Source organism: Dromiciops gliroides, chromosome 4 (genome assembly GCF_019393635.1).
Source record: "Dromiciops gliroides isolate mDroGli1 chromosome 4, mDroGli1.pri, whole genome shotgun sequence".
Lineage (NCBI taxonomy): Eukaryota > Metazoa > Chordata > Mammalia > Microbiotheria > Microbiotheriidae > Dromiciops > Dromiciops gliroides.
Window position 1 is genome coordinate 339,809,588 of NC_057864.1, and position 17,363 is coordinate 339,826,950.

At 39.0% G+C, this 17,363-nt stretch overlaps 1 protein-coding gene across 4 annotated transcripts in view; it reads right to left on the reverse strand.

Annotated features, from left to right (window-relative positions):
- Positions 1-863: 863 nt before the first annotated feature.
- The window catches only part of PPIL6 (peptidylprolyl isomerase like 6), a 53,337-nt gene continuing 36,837 nt past the window's right edge, over positions 864-17,363 (reverse strand). For 2 of the 4 annotated variants that reach the window (XM_044003568.1, XM_044003566.1), the window contains 2 exons: positions 10,324-10,459; positions 864-997 (listed from right to left, as the gene is read on the reverse strand). In XM_044003568.1, the coding sequence (XP_043859503.1) occupies positions 889-997; positions 10,324-10,459 (245 nt within the window). In that variant the 3' untranslated portion in view covers positions 864-888. Of the gene's footprint in view, positions 998-10,310; positions 10,460-17,363 lie in introns of all 4 variants that reach the window. The other 2 variants (XM_044003570.1, XM_044003567.1) reach the window with 1 other exon arrangement.

The window sequence follows — 17,363 nt, forward strand, 5'->3', positions numbered from 1 at the left end:
ATAAAGTATGAGATTTGCCTGCTCTCCCTATCCTGCCTGTCTCTGCCGCCAAGCCCCCATCCAGCAACGAAAAGGCCTTGCTCCTTCCAGAAGTCTCCTGTGAAACAGGAAACAGGGACACACACACACACACACACACACACACACACACACACACACACACACACACACACCTCCAAGCTAATTGGTTGGTAGCTCTGATTGACAGGACCCATGGGGCAGCAAACGTCATTTCCTGATGCTGATCTTCAAAACCCCAGAAAGGTCACTTCCGGACACTAAGTCACATGGTTTCTTTTCAGGCCAGAGCTCACAATGTCCCTCCCAGCAGGGGAGTGTCATTCTAATTCTCACACAAGTAATTAGCTTCAAATGTCCTTTTACCTGGGCAAGTTCATTAGTCCATTCATAGTAACAGAAAATATGTTTAATGCCAGGTACATTCTCCAGTGACAAGTTTTTTCTGCTGTTGATGAATCATACCAGGAGTGCCTGAAATTTTTTTTTTTATGTAGGGCACTACAAAATATCAATTTTTATAACATACTTTTTTTTTTAGGGATAGCTTAGAGACTTCCTCTTAATCAAGTTAATTTTAAGTATAAGCAAATATTCAAAGACTCTCCCCTAGAACTAAAGGAGCAATTAACAATGTACTTCTTCCACATGGTTGTATACTGCCCTGTTTCTCTTTCATTTAGGCTTAATAAAGGTAAGCTCAATGTGGACACAAATGACAGAATGCCATATTTACTTAGGGTGAACATTCTGGGATTCCAAAATAAATTGGACCCCCAGTTGTTTTTTTCAAAAATCATTTATTGAAATCTAGAAAACAATAATAAAAGTAATAGTAAACTAGAGGAAGAAATGTCAGTCTTTATGTTATCAGCGATAATTACCACAGTCGGTAATTCTACAAGTAAGCACTGGTCTTTCATTCATTGTGTCTACTACTTCCAGTATCTGAAGAACTCTTGTCCCTTCAATCAGTTGTCTATAGAGGAAAAAAAATGGTAAAAATCAGTTAAACCACAAAGATTACACCTTTCCTTTATTTTATTTAATTTTTTTTGGTGAGGCAATTGGGATTAAGTGACTTGCCCAGGGTCGCACAGCTAGTAAGTGTTAAGTGTCTGAGGTCACATTTGAACTCAGGTCCTCCTGAATCTAGGGTCAATGCTTTAGCCACTGTGCCACCCAGCTGCCCCTCATTTATTCTTACAGTCCTTTACCATTGCCATCCAACTTACTTAGTTCAATTCGGTTAGCATTATACTGCCACCATGTGCTAGAGACACAAAAACAAAACCAGGCCTATTCTCAAGGAGCTTATGTCCCCTTTGAGGGGATATAACATGTACAGAGATAAGTAAATTAAAATATATATACAAAGTTAATAGAAAGCAATTTCTCCAGTGCAAAGCAGGGCTTGGGGGGGGGAGGGAGGGGGGGGGGGGGAGGGAGGGAGGGAGAGAGAGAGAGAGAGAGAGAGAGAGAGAGAGAGAGAGAGAGAGAGAGAGAGAGAGAGAGAGAGAGAGTGAGAATGAGAGTGAGAATGAGAGTGAGAATGAGAGTGAGAATGAGAGTGAGAATGAGAATGAGAATGAGAATGAGAATGAGAATGAGAATGAGAATGAGAATGAGAATGAGAATGAGAATGAGAATGAGAATGAGAATCCCAGTATAAGAGTTGGTAGTTCAGCTAAGCCTTAAAGGAAGTTAGGGAGTCTAAGAGGTAGAAGGAAGGAAGAAAGAATCCTAGGGATAGAAGACAGACAGCTTGTGCAAAAACAAGGAGGGAGGAGATAGAATGTTGTGCATGGGGAACAGCCAGTAGGCCAGGGTTGTTGTGGGGTTTTTTTGGTGGTGGTGGTTGTTTTTAAAGAGAATTTATATTTTAATTAGCCAATTATATGGTTACATCACGACTTTCCCCATTGCAGTTTTTTTTTTAATTTTTTTTTTTGCGGGGCAATGGTGGTTAAGTGACTTGCCCAGGGTCACACAGCTAGTAAGTGTCAAGTGTCTGAGGCCAGATTTGAACTCAGGTACTCCTGAATCCAGGGCCAGTGCTTTATCCACTGAGCCACCTAGCCACCCCCAACCCATTGCAGTTTTGATATATCACAGGTGGGCATTAGAAATTAAATGGGAATTTGGAGGGAGCTTTATGGAAGCCCCAGAAGACATGAGGTCAGCAGATGACGGAAAAAATTAGAAACTCAAGAAATGCATACAATATGTATATAGTATTGTACCATATCAACATTTTATCTTTTAATACCACAATAATTCAGACTTCTTATCTGGTAAAAAGAAAGGATAAAAAAATCTTACATAGATTTTCCAGACAGTGGGGACATCATGGCCCTAACCCCTGAAATGTGGAAGGGATAACTGTACAAGTTTAATTTCTTGAGCATGTTTTGCCCAGGCCTTTACCAATAAATGAAGGTTTTTCTTTAAGCAGAAGATATGGTTAAAATGTACAACAGACTTAGTTTGAGGGGAGGGAAGAAATGGGAAGAAAGCAGAAAAGAGGGATGGAATGGGAGGCAGCTAGGTGGTGCAGTGGATAAAAGCACCAGCCCTGGATTCAGGAGGACCTGAGTTCAAATCCGGCCTCAGACACTTGACATTTAACTAACTGTGTGACCCTGGGCAAGTCACTTAACCCTCATTGCCCCACAAAAAAAAAGAGAAAGAAAAGAAAAAAAAAAGAGGGATGGAATGAATGAGGGCCACCCATCCAGGAACACACATAAGAACAGGCTCCCAGATGTTTATTACTATGCTCAGACTGCTCAGATTTCAGGAGGAAAAATGCAGATGAGTGCCCTGTCAGTACAGACCTGGGATTTTCATTAAGATCTTTCTGAGGGGGAGTGATAGAAAATTAGCTGAGAAAGGTAGGCTGGAGCTAAAAAGTGAAAGGTTTTTTTAAATGAGTACCTTGTATTTCATCCTAGAGGCAAGAGGGAATCACATAAAGTTATAGAGCAGAGGAGTAACATGGTCTGACCTGCGTTTGAGTACTGTCTGAGACATAGAGTAGGTGTAATGGATACCTTTCTGAATTTGGGATTTGAACCCTGGTTTTCCTGGTTCCCATCTTACACACCTACTACCTGTGTGACTATAGGCAAGTCACTTAATTTGCCTGGGGTTTTTCTTTGTTTTAAATTTTTTATTTTTAATTTGTGGAATAAAACAAGCATTTCCATAACATAGTATAATAAAAAAGCTGATTACACATGAAACTGCAAATTTATTATGCAAAACTTAATATTCTTTTTAAATATATAATAAAATTATCATGTAAATTTTTTTCTTTAGACACAAAAATATATATGTAAAATTATTCTATACATACTTCTATTTGTCAGTTCTTTCTCTAGATGCAGATAGCATCTTATGTCTTTTATAGTTACTTTGGGTATTTATAATAGTCAAAATGACTTATTTGCTGAAAGTCATCCTTAGAACAATATTGCTATTACAGTATACAATGTTTTCTTGGTTCTGCTCATTTCACTCTTCATTATTTCGTGCAAGTCTTTCCATGTTTTTCTAAGATCATTAAACCCATCATTTCTTATAACACAGTAGTATTCCATAATAATCATATACCACAACTTATTCAGCCATTCCCCACTTGATGGACATCCCTGCAGTTTCCATTTCTTTTCCATGACAAAGAGAGCTGCTATAAACATTTTTGAACCTATAAGTTCTTTTCTTTTCCCCCAATCATCTTTGGAAATTGACTTAGTAGGGGGCAGCTAGGTGGCACAGTGGATAAAGCACCAGCCCTGGATTCAGGAGGACCTGAGTTCAAATCTGACCTCAGACACTTGACGCTTACTAGCTGTGTGACCCTGGGCAAGTCACTTAACCCTCATTTGATGACCATTAAGACCTCTTCCAGCTCTAAATCTATAATCTTATAACATCAAGTTGGCAACCATGTATAGAATGCATTGGAGGGGGAGAGAATGGAAAGCAAGGAGAACTATTAGTAGGTTATTGCAATAGTCCAGGTGAAAGTTGATTAAGCCCTAGAGTAATGGTTGAATGAGTGGAGAGAAGAGACTGGATGTGGGAGATGTAGAGGCTGACAAAACTTAGTAACTGGCTATGAAGAAGGTGAGAGAAGCTGAGTCAAAGGTGTCTCCACAGCCTGGGTGATGAGAAAGATTGATCCATCAATCAATGAACATCTAAAGATGAAGCAATAATTCCTACTCTCAGGGAGCCAGCATTCTTTCTTGAGATACAGTATATTTCTATGTGAGTAACTAGTGAATAAACACAAAATGAGTATAATAGTTAGCTGGATCGAGAAGAGCTTTCTGTAGCGGTTGGTGCTTTGCTTCATTTTGAAGGAAAAGAGGGAGTATATGAAGCAAGGATGAGGAGGGAGGGAGTACATTCCAAGCATGAGTGAGAGATGGAATGTGATAAAGTCAAGGCCAGCTCGTCCAAATGACAGTGTGCAGAGAGGGAAGCAATCAAGAAAGCTGTGGGAACAATGGATCAGAGTAGGGAGAAACTGGAGGTATGATTAGTTGTTGAGTTGTTTTTCAGTTGTGTTTGACTCTTCGTGACCACATTTGGGGTTTTTATGGCAAAGATACTGGAGTGGTTTGTCATTTCTTTCTCCACCTCATTTTACAGATGGGGAAACTGAGGCAAACAGGGCTAAGTGACTTACCCAGGGTCACACAGCTAGTAAGTGTCTGAGGCTGGGATTTTAATGAGTCCATGCAGACAGCTAGGTGGCACAGTGCATAGAGTGCCAAGTCTGCGAGACTCATCTTCCTAAGTTCAAATCTGGCCCCAGGCACTTACTAGCTGTGTGACCCTAGGCAAGTCACTTAACCTTTGTTGCCTTAGTTTCCTCATCTGTAAAATAAACTGGAGAAAGGAAGCAGCAAACCACTCCAGTATCTTTGTCAAGAAAACTCCAAATGGGGTCGTGAAGAATCAGACACAAATGAAGACGGTTGGTAGTCATTAAAATCCTCTCAGCAAGAGGATTTTAGGGATTGTGCTAAGGTGGTGGTTTATGTGAATAGAAAGAGAGAGAGGGTTAGAAGTGAGAGATGGAGGTGTAGAAATGGAAAGATCTGGTAGCTTATTGGATATGTGGGGTGGTGTCAATTTGTAGAATGAGAAAAACCTTTTTGGAAATGGCCAATGTATGGGTTTGTTATGCTTAAAACAAGTTTTTAAAAAAGTTTTCTTTCCTTTAAAAAAAACTGGGGTCAAGCAATAATGTTATTTTTTTAGAAAAACAAACAGGGTCATTGAAGTATTTAAAATGCACAGATAGCGGAAGGAAGTTTAGAAGGAAATAGCAGGACAATTTTGAGTATAAGATATTGAAATTATCATACACTTAAAAGAAAGGCAAACTATATGTAATAGAGATTCATACCACATATACAATCTGTATTATCTGGTCTGCTTTGCATATGGAATTCTCATTTTATTTGTTGTTAAATTCAAAATAAAAAATTAAAGGCCATATGAGATGGTCAATTAGAAGTAGAGATTAACACCAAAGTTATGAACCTGGAGTACTAGAAGAACAGGGAGGGGGGAGGAGAAGGCAAATTTGGCAGATGGGTGGGCATTGGAGAAAAGATCATAAATTCTGCTTTTGACATGTTGAGTGTGAGTTGCCTCTAGGACAGCTGGTCTGAAATATTCAATAGGCAGTTGGTGAATTGGGATTGAAGCTCAGGGGAGAAACTGGGGTTAGATATATTGATTTGGGAATCACCTGCATAGACATGATAATTAAACCCATGGAAGCTGAGAGAATATAAGGAGAGAACAGAAGAGGATGGTGGTACCCTCAAAAGGAACAGGGAATTTAGAAAGAAGGGTTGACTTGAAGGAAAGGATAATGAATTGTTTGGGACTTATTGAACTTGGGATGTCTGTGAGACATGCAAATTGGAGGTGTCTAGCAGGCAGCTGATGTTATGAGCCTGGATCTCACTAGATCCAAGGCCTATTCCTCACACCAAAAATTGGTCAGCATTAGTCACAAAAACCCAAGACCAAAGTGATGTTCACTTCCCTGACTCTACAACCCCAAAAGAGCAGGGGGGTCTTTGAAGAGTGACTGGAAGTTTCTCCATTGCAAAGATTTCACACTAATCCTAAGGTGCGCCAATGACCATCATTAGTGAAGGTTGTTTAGATTAATGGGGCTAAATTTTTAGAATAGCTAAGGCTATAAAGACAAAGCCTAAAGATGAGGCTGGTGCCAGGCAGTCTGTTTTCCTGTGGAAATGTTTACTGGCTGCTCATCTTCTCCTAACCTCTTAATCTCTGAGGCTCCTGATAAAGATTGAGTAGCATCCATGACTAAGAATGGGGCAGGAGGGGGGCGGCTAGGTGGCGCAGTGGATAAAGCACCGGCCCTGGATTCAGGAGTTCCTGAGTTCAAATCCGGCCTCAGACACTTGACACTTACTAGCTGTGTGACCCTGGGCAAGTCACTTAACCCCACTGCCCCGTAAAAAAAAGAAAAAAAAAAAGAATGGGGCAGGAGGAAAAGAGACCACTAACCCATGTCTCCACTACTTTGTTAATGAGATGAGAGTCTCAGATGCTGATCTTTCTTAAGAGGTAACTGCTGGCTCAGTGGATAGAGCACTGGGCCTGGAGTCAAGAAGATTTGAGTTCAAATATGGCCTCACACACTTACTTGTAGTAGGACAGTGGACAAGTCACTTCACCTGTTTGTCTCAGTTTCCTCAAACATAAAATGAGAATAATAATAGGACCTACCTCCTAGGGTTGTTATGAGGATTAAATGAGATATTTGTTTTAAATGTTATTACAGTGCCTGGTACATAGTAGGTATTATGGGAAAATTTATTCCCTTTCCTCCCTTGCCTGACCTTTATTACAGCATGGTGCTTACATAGGTCACATCTACTGAAACAAAGTAAAACAGAACATTTTGCCAACTTTTGGATTCTGGCTTTACACGCCACACCAGAAATGTCTATGGTCCACAGGAACATGGTATTTAGCAAGTTTTACTTAAAAAGCTTTTTAGTGTTTAACATTAGCTGTTTAGGCACCCAAGCCAATATGGACATGTATTTTCAAATATCTGGAATATCTTAGGAGCAGGTATGTTCAGAGACAACAAATACCCAGTAAAGCACATGACTATTGGTTATAAATTAAAATAAAATGTATTGGGGGGCAGCTAGGTGGTGCAGTGGATAAAGCACTGGCCCTGGATTCAGGAGGACCTGATTTCAAATCCAGCCTCAGACACTTGACACTTACTAACTGTGTGACCCTAGGCAAGTTACTTAACCCTGATTGCCGCCCCCCTCCAAAAAAATGTTCGTTTTTGCCTGCAATCATGGTAGATGTGGAAGAAGAAGCTGCTATTTGCTCCAGAATCTCTTCTGAAAAGATGAAAGGTCATTGCAGAACTGAAGGACAAATATCTGAAGGAAGTGACTATTATTTTTAAAAAATCTTTGGAAGATACAGAGGAAGGTTATCCATGAAAGAGCTAAGGTCCACACACCATAAGGGATACAGGTAGATGTACATTAGTGAAGTCTGACTGAAGAGAAGTGGATGAAGGGGGCAGCTGGGTGGCACAATGTATAAAGCTCTGGCCCTGGATTCAGGAGGACCTGCGTTTAAATTCAGTCTCAGACACTTGACATTTACTAGCTGTGTGACCCTGGGCAAGTCACTTAACACTCATTGCCCTGCCCCCCCCCCAAAAAAAAGAATGGCTAGAGGAAGAGAATGGGATGAAAACATGGCAACTACCGTGTACTTGCTGAACCCATGTCATGGATTCACGATTATAATTAGAGGCATCAATGGTGACAGCCCCAAAGTCCATAAAGTATTGCAGGGTCTTTGCCAAGTCTTCAGTGATACTTTTGTCAAACTCAAAGTTTCAATTAACACTGAGGATTTTGGAACCTTAACCTTGGGTAGTTAACCAAATCTGAAGTCTGTGAATAAAGAGGTACTGTGGTAAGTGCTCTTTGTAAATATTATTTCATATGATCCTCAAAACAGCCTTGAAGATAGGTGCTATTATTATCTCCATTTTAGTTGAGAAAACTGAGGCAAACAGAGGTGAAATGATTCACCCATGGACAGTATCTGAGGCTGGATTTGAATTTGCGTCTTCCTAATTCCTAGTCCAAGGCTCTATCCACTATGACACTACCTGTCTGACTTGAACTGAAGTAGTTACAAATAAAAAAAAAAAAGAGAGAGAGGGTTGCCCTGCCTGGTAATGCCTTTATTGCAAAACCTCTTAGTAAATATGGAATTATTTGCATGGAGGACTTGATCCAGGAGAACTAGGCAGTTGGCAAATGCTTCAAAGTTGACAACAACTTCCTGTAGCCTTCCTCTTCCCTCCCTTCAATTATCTTTTCTGTGTAGTAGAAGGAAGATAAAAAAAGACTCATATTTTGTGGAAGGTGGAGGTTATGGGAACAGGGACAACCAGATCAACAGGTTTATTAGAACAATAAACTAAAGGTGTCTACTATGATTACTTTTTTCTAATGATCTGTTCATGAAAAATGCCTGTGATTTTAGGAAAAGGTTAGAAGTGCTCTCAAGCTGGGAAAGTCCTTCTCAATTAGTTTCATCCTTGTCAAGTATCACAGCAGCCTTGGGAATTTTGCAAGAAGATCTATGACCAGTCTCAGGAATGAAAGAGAAATACCTTCAAATGCAGAAGAATTATGTTATAGATATTTTTTTACAATGGACTCCAAGATTCCACTAGTTATTCAGCAAAATCTTACCATTTTGCATCTCACCATTTATTGAGTACCTACTATGTTCAAGACATTTTTAGGAAGTAGGCAAAAAAAATTAAAGATCATACTTTCCTCGGGTAGTTGATAATTTAACCAGGGAAGAAGATAAGATCCACATAAATAAATGACATGAATTTAGAATCTGAAAGTTACATAGGGAAGGAAATAAGTGCCAGGAAAACTCGGAGGAGGAAGACTTCACTGTGGGGTAAGGCATCAGGGGAGAGTTTATGGAAGGAGTAATACCTGAGAAAAGCAAGGGCATGGAAGTGGGAAAGGGTAGGACAAGTTAACTTTTACTACATACAAGGTCTATAACTACATATATTTATAAAAACCTCAACGAATGTTGTAAAATATACTAACAATATGTTTTATGTCTAAGTGCCTATAACTATGTTGCTATTGAACTGCTAAAAATTGCCATTTGAGATATTTGAGTAGTTATCATCACCCTTCGGTAACCTAATGTAACCAGCAACTGGATAATTTGATCTTTTTATTAAAGCAAATGAGTCAAACATTGTATACAGTAACAGCAACATTGTGTGATGACTTAGCTCTTCTCAGCAATATAAAGATCCAAGATGATTCTGAAAGACTCATGATGGAAAATGTTCTCCACATCCAGAAAAAGAACTGATTGGAGTCTGAATGCAGATGGAAGCATACTATTTTCATTTTCTTTGGGTTTTTTTTCATGATTTTTTCTTTTTGTTCTGTTTCTTTTCACAACATGACGAATATAGAAATATGTTTTACATGATTGCATATATATATATATATATATATATATATATATATATAATATATATATATATATATATATATATTATATATATATATATATAACCTTTATCAAATTGCTTACCATTTCAGGGAAGAGGGGGTAAAGAGAGAAAATTTAGAACATAAAATTTTGTTTAAAAATAATGTTAAAAACTGTGTTTACATGTAATTAGCAAAAAATAAAATGCTTTTTAAAAGAAAAAAAAGACTTCATTTTAAGGATTTTGCCTTCACAAATGTCTGGATTTAGTGATTCTAATCTAAACAATAGTTATTATAGAGCATTTCACAGTAATTTAGGATTGAATATTCACAGTGGCCGGTTAAAATGGGCCTTAGGTACATTGCAAAAGCAGTGATCAAATGGTTTTAATAGTTTAAAAAATACAATTATACAAGAGACCTTTAGAAATTTGTTTCCTTCATTACTTTTTTTTCCCAAATGTCAGTTTTTAATCTACAGGTCATCACTGACTTTTTGATCCTTCACTTTACATTTTTAAAATGTAACTAGACACTAGGTGGCGCAGTGGATAAAGCACTGGCCCTGGATTCAGGAGTACCTGAGTTCAAATGCGGCCTCAGACACTTGACACTTACTAGCTGTGTGACCCTGGGCAAGTCACTTAACCCCCATTGCCCTGCCACCCCCCCAAAAAATGTAACTAGACAAACCTGTTGTACATACCCAAAAGCAACATATTTTCGATCCAGATAAGGAGCTTTCTGTAGTGTGATATAGAACTGTGACCCATTCGTGTGCCGTCCCTTGTTGACCATACCAAGAATTCCTCTTTTATCATGTGGCATTGAAAAGTTTTCATCTAGGAAAGATCAGTAGATCATGTAAATGCTGCTTTTTAATTTTACTCCATTGTCTTAATTGGTAATGTCGAATATTAAAATATAGCTTTTGTATCTGCCTGCCTCCTACAAACAGATCAGAGAAATAATGTTTAATCTCTCCTACAAATTAATAAACAGATCAGAGAAGTTACAACATCTTTTATTTCCTACAATGAACCAGATCAGAGAACATGATATATCTGCCTGTCTCCTATAAACAGATCAGAGAAATAATGTTTAATTTCTCCTACAAATCAGAAACAGACAGAAAAAACATACCTGTCCTACAAAAACAGACAGAAAAAACCATAAATATCAATTTAATATTTTCTTGTCCCAAGAAGAAAGATAACAAAACACATGATCATGTGGAGACTTCCCTCCTAAGAGAGAAGCTCAGTTTCAATAGTATGATACAGAAATCAAGCCAGAAGCAAAAAGTAGTTTAACAATTTCAGTTATAACAAGTATGGAGGAAATACAGAAGCATCATGATGAGACTACAGGATTCCAAAAAAGGGTTTGGCAAGGATGAGGACACCCAGATATTACCATAAGGTAGGGACATACTATCCTGAGGGAAAAGAAGTCACCAGGTAAGGTCTTTATCTGGGTTAAATTTGGAGTTCAGTTGAAGGACATTTTGCTCCTATTAATCCTATTAATCCAGGGTTTCATAAAACTCCTTTTGTATAATAAGGTACCTCCATCAAATCCAGGTGATCCATATATTTATATTAACAGTAGTAACATGTAATGAACAAAAAGAACATTTAATATAGTCTTTTTTTGTTGTTTTTTTTGAGGGCAATGAGGGTTAAGTGACTTGCCCAGGGTCATACAGCTAGTTAAGTGTCAAGTGTCTGAGGCTGGATTTGAACTCAGGTCCTCCTGAATCCAAGGCCAGTGCTTTATCCACTGCGCCACCTAGCTGCCCCTAAAAAGTGTTTGTGAATATATTGCCAAACTTTTAACATTTGATTTGTTTCCATATTACTTCCTATTTTTCCAAATAGCCTCTAAGAAAAAGAGGTATAAAATTGCATTAATATGGACTCTACTATTTTTCCTATAAGGCGAAGATAACCTAAGTGTTAATAATAAAGATAGGTTTACTCATAAAATTAATAGTGAAAAGAGAAAAGCTTAAGCTACTTAAAAATGAAAGTCAACAAACTTTATTTTCCCAGCACCACTTTGGTGGCAGTGTTGAAATTCAACCAGTTAGCCTGCCGGTTAAACATGATTCTTATCTATGAAAGTATTTACAAGCTAAGTAAAGACTTATAATTGGTTCTTCCCTTCCCTCTCCCCACACTGCAGTGTTTTTATATGCAGTTTAAAGAAATATAACTTCATTTCCTTGGAGAATGTTTTATAAATCATATGTTTTTTGTTGTTTTTACAATCAAACTATCCTTCCATCCATTTAAAAAACAAAACAAATAAAAAGCCTTTTAGGGACTATCCAACAGCCATTCTTCTAAAAATGTGGTTTGATCCTAAGCATTTATGGTAAAAAATCAACTTATTTCTTTGGTTTGGGCATTCCCTCCACTGATTACAGTCATCTTTTTTTTTTTTTTTTGAATAGAATTTTATTTTCCAAAATATATGTAGAAACAAATTTTAACATCAATTTTAAAAAAAAAATTGTTCCAACTTCTCTTCTTCCTCCATTCCCACCCCCACCCACTAGACCTCAAGCATTTCAAAATAAGTTATACATGAGTAGTCATGGAAAACATTCCCACATCAGCTAGGTTGTGAGAGAAAACAGTCAAAAAACTCCCAAAACTTCAGACTGAGGAACTGTCAAAGAGAAAAAAAAAATTTTTTTTTAAAATGTGTTTCCAGGGGCAGCTAGGTGGCGCAGTGGACAGAGCACCGGCCCTGGAACCAGGAGCACCTGAGCCCAAATCCGGCCCCAGACACCCAACACCCACCAGCTGCATGACCCCGGGCAAGCCACCCAACCCCAATTGCCTCACCAAAAAAAAAAAAAAAAAGAAAAGAAAAAAAATGTGTTTCCATCTATTTTCAGATACTATCACTTCTTTCTCTGTAGATGGGTTGCCATTTTCATAAGTCCTTCAGGGTTATATTGGACCATTGCCTCGCTGAAAATAACCACATGCTTCCCGGCAGATCATCTTACACTAATTGCTGTTATTTTGTATGCAGTGCATTTCACTCTGCTTCATGTAGGTCTTTCCAGGTTTTTCTAATAGTATCCTGTTCATCATAACCTAAATAAAGTACCTTAAACTTGACAAAGAATTTTCTTCATATTAGCCCAGCAAAGTCATCATAACTATTTCCCTCCATCCTATTCTCTTCCCATGATATTTACTCTATTTTCTATCTTCTTTTAAACTATTCCTCCTCAAAAGTGTTTTACTTCTGACTGTCCCCTCCCCTACTCTGCACTCCCTTTTTTTTCACCCTTCCTTCCTTATCCTCTTCCCCTCATACTTTCCTTTAGGGTTAAATAGATTACTCCTCCCAACTGGGTGTGAATGTTATTCCCTCCATGAGCCAACTCTGATGAGGTTAAGGTCTTTGAGCTAATTCTATGTTCCAAATTTTCTTCCTCCCTCTCTCCTCAACCCTCCCTATAAAATCAAGCAATATGTCATACTTGTGCTGTTATGCAGAACATCTTTACCTTCCTCGAAAGTATTTTGCTTTTTACTACTCTCTCCCTGAATCAGCCCTTCCCTTCCCCCCCCCCTTATCTCCCTCCCCTCCCTCAGGGCAAAAATATATTACTATACCCACTTGGGTATGTATGCTAGTCCTTCTTTGAGTCAATTCTGATGATATTAAGGTTCAATCACTCCCCAATTCCTTCCCCCTCTTCCCCTCCCCTCCATAAGCTTTTTTCTTGTTTCCTTTATGTGGACAACCTCTCCCCAGACCATCTCTCCCCTTCCCCCTCCCCCAGTCTATTTCTCCTACACCTCAACCCTATTTTAAGGATGTCATTATGGGTTAGTTAGGTGGCACAGTGGACAATGCACCAGCCCTGGACCCAGGAGGCCCCAAGCCCAAATCCGGCCTCAGACATAAGACACCCCACACAGAACAAAACATAACATCCCTTCGTATTCGGTTCAGACCTGTGTCCTCTATTAAATCCTTACTGATATAGTTCTTATGAGTTTGAAGTATTATCTTCCCATGCAGGAATATAAATAGTTTGATCTTTTAATATCCCTCATGAAGTCTTTTTCCTGTTGATCTTTTTATGCTTCTCCAGGGTCTTGTATTTGAAAGTCAAATTTTCTATTCAATTCAGGTCTTTTCATAACAAATGCCTGAAAGTCTTCTTTCTCCTTGAAGTTCCATGTTTGCCTCTGAAAGATGACGCTTAGTTTTGCTGGGTACGTAATTTTTGGCTGTAGTCCCAGTTCCTTTGCCCTCTGGAATATCCTATTCCATGCCCTCCGGTCCTTTAATGTAGAAACTGCTAGATCTTGCTTTATCCTTATTGGAGCTCCACAGTATTTAAATTCCTTTTTTCTAGCTGCTTGCAATATTTTCTCCTTGACCTGGGAGTTCTGGAATTTGGTTATAATATTCCTGGAGGTTTTCCTTTTGGGATCTCTTTCAGGAGGTGATTAGTGGATTCTTTCAATTTCCATTTTAGCTTCTGCTTCTAAAATATCAGGGCAATTTTCCCTCACAATCTCTTGAAGGATGGTGTCTAAGCTTTTGTTTTGGTCATGGTTTTCAGGTAGTCCAATGATTTTCAAATTATCTCTCCTAGATTTATTTTCTAGGTCAGCTGTTTTTCCAAGGAGATATTTCACATTGCCCTCTATTTTTTCATTCAATTGGATTTGCTTTACTGTGTCTTGGTTTCTCATAAGGTCACTAGCTTCCATTTGTTCCATCCTAATTCTTAGGCAATTATTTTCAGCAGACAGTTTTTTAACCTCCTTTTCCATTTGGCTTTTCAAACTGTTGAATTTTTTCTCATGACTCTCCTGCATTGCTCTCATTTCTCTTTCTATTCCTTCCTCTCTTTCTCTACATCTTCGTTCTATCTCTCCTACTTTCTCTTCAAAGTCCCTTTTGAGAGCTTTCATGGCCTGAGACCAGTTCATATTTTTCTTGGAAGCTTTGGATGTTGGAGCTTTGATCCTATTATTATCTTCTTCTTCTGAGGATGTATTGTGGTCTACTTTTCCCCCAAAGAAGTTTTTGATGGTCTTCTGCTTTCTCTGCCTACTCATCCTGGCTTACTGTTTCTTGGCTTCTTACTCTTTAAAGTGTAGCGCTGCTTCCAGGACACACTGTTCATGCTACAGCGTGGCCCAGGGGGTGATTGGGCTTCTTCTCAGCCTGCCTGGCTTGTGAGTAATCACAGCCGCTTTCTCTTTGACCCGGAAACAGAAGTCTGATTGAACTCTGATTCTCTATGGTCAGAAGCTTGGCGTGCTTTTACCCCTCCCCCACTGGGCCACCACCACTTGATTCAGCCCACTGGTTCAGACCCAGGGCACTTTGCCCCAACTCCAGTAGACACTGCCTCCACTTTACCCTGGCATACCGCCGAACCCCCTCACCAGTCTAATCGGAGCCTCAGAAGCTGCTGGTGCTGAAGACTCTGACATGCGCTGGAAGCAGTGTCCCTGGCTGGGTCCGGACCACGCGCTGAGCTGTTCAGCCTGATCAGTAGGTGATCAGAATTGCCCTCTTTTGCGGAGAAACAGTCTCACTCTGTTCTTATATGCATTAGGCTGTTCTGGGTTTTGATTTTTACCGCATTATTTGGGCGTGAATGGACGGGTTTATCTGGAGCTTGTGGGAGTCACAGCCTCTCCTCTGCCATTTTGGTTCCACCCCTATAGTCATCTTAATAAAGTAAAAATGGTGATAACAACAGCAATGACAATGACCACACAACAGTAACTTGCTGGCCAGACTTTGGGCTGAGCCTCTTGGAATTTAGCTAAGCTAGTCTCCCCACTGCCTATATCTGTTCCTTGGACTATACTCCAAAGCCTTTTCCAATTTTAGGAGGCCTGACAGCCCTTGACACTCTATTGGTTTACCTTTAAGAACTCCAAACCACAATGGGGCAGTAGAGGAGGACTTTAGCTGAGGATGCTTTATTTTAGTGGTTTTTTAAAAGCTTTTTTTTTTTAAAGGTCATGATCGCATGGTCAGGCTGAGATCTCATGCTTCTGGTGTGTGGGTTAAGAAGTGAAGAGCAATGTCTTATGTCCATCAGACTTCTGTATGTAATACAAGTTCTTGCCATTAAGTAATTGCTAACTGAAATGAGGTGACTCCAGATGAACCAAAACAGGGGCCTGGCAGAAGACTGAGGCTGGCAGGGAATGCAGAGATGTCTAAAGGTCAGAAATGGGTAGATGGGAAGTGAAGGTAAGACCTACACAAATTAATCCTAGTCACACACTTAGAAGAAAAGGGGAAGATTAAAAACTATCAAAAATAAAAATGCTTGCCTTAAATTAAATGGGTGAAAGCTCAAATATTTGGGTCAAGAACAACTGGGTGGCTGTCCACATACAATTTTAAAATGTAAAATGAAGATTTCGAAAGATAATCCTAATTTGTGATAAATGTAAAATAGCTTTTGAAAAAAATGAAAGAAATAAAACTTCTAACAATGCTAGATATTACACTAATTGCATCAGACTCCAGGACATTATACAGCAGTGGACTTCAAACTTCCTTTGCTCAAGGCGGTATTATTATTATTATTATTATTTTGTTATTATTAATTTTCTCATGAGGACATTATAGGAAAATACTTAGAATGCTCATTAACAGAGCAATTTGAAACCATGCCCAAACCTTTGATCCAGCAATACCACTACTAGGCCTATATCCCAAAGAGATCATAAAAAAGGGAAAAGGACCCCACATGTACAAAAATATTTATAGCTGCTCTTTTTGTGGTGGCAAAGAATTGGAAATTGAAGGGATGCCCATCAACTGGGGAATAAGTTGTGGTATGTGAATGTAATGGAATACTATGGTGCTGTAAGAAATGATAAACAGGCAGATTTCAGAAAAAAAACCTGGACTTACATGAATTGGTGCTTAATGAAATGAGCAGAACCAAAACATTGTACACAGTATCAGCAACCTTGTGTGATGATCAACTGGGACAGACTTAGCTTTTCTCAGAAATCCAATGATTCAAGACAATGCCAAAAGACTTACAATGGAAAATACTCTTCACATGCAGGAAAAGAACTATGGAGTCTGAATGCAGAACGAAGCATACTATTTTTACTTTTGTTGTTGCTTTTTTGTTGTTTCTTCTTTCTCGTGTTTTTCCCCCTTTTGTTCTGATTCTTCTCTTACAACATGACTAATGAGGAAATATATTTAACAAGACTGAAATGTATAACCTAAATTGGATTGCTTGGGGATTGAGGAAGGGGGAAAGAGAGGGGGAGGCAAGGGAGGGTGGGAGAAAAATTTGGAACTCAAAATATTATAAAAGTGAATGTTGAAAACTATCTCTACATGTAATTGGTTTGGTTTGGTTTGGTTTTTGGTGAGGCAATTGGGATTAAGTGACTTGCCTAGGGTCACACAGCTAGTAAGTATAAAAGTGTCTGAGGGGGCAGCTAGGTGGCGCAATGGATAGAGCACTGGCCCTGGATCAAGAGGACCCGAGTTCAAGTCCGACCTCAGACACTTAACACTTACTAGCTGTGTGACCCTGGGCAAGTCACTTAACCCCCAATTGCCTCACCAAAAAAAAAAGTGTCTGAGGCTGGATTTGAACTCAGGTCCTCCAGAATCCAGGGCCAGTGCTCTATCCACTGTGCCAAATAGCTGCCCCTTTATGTGTAATTGGAAAAAAAAGGATACTCATTAATACAAATGCAA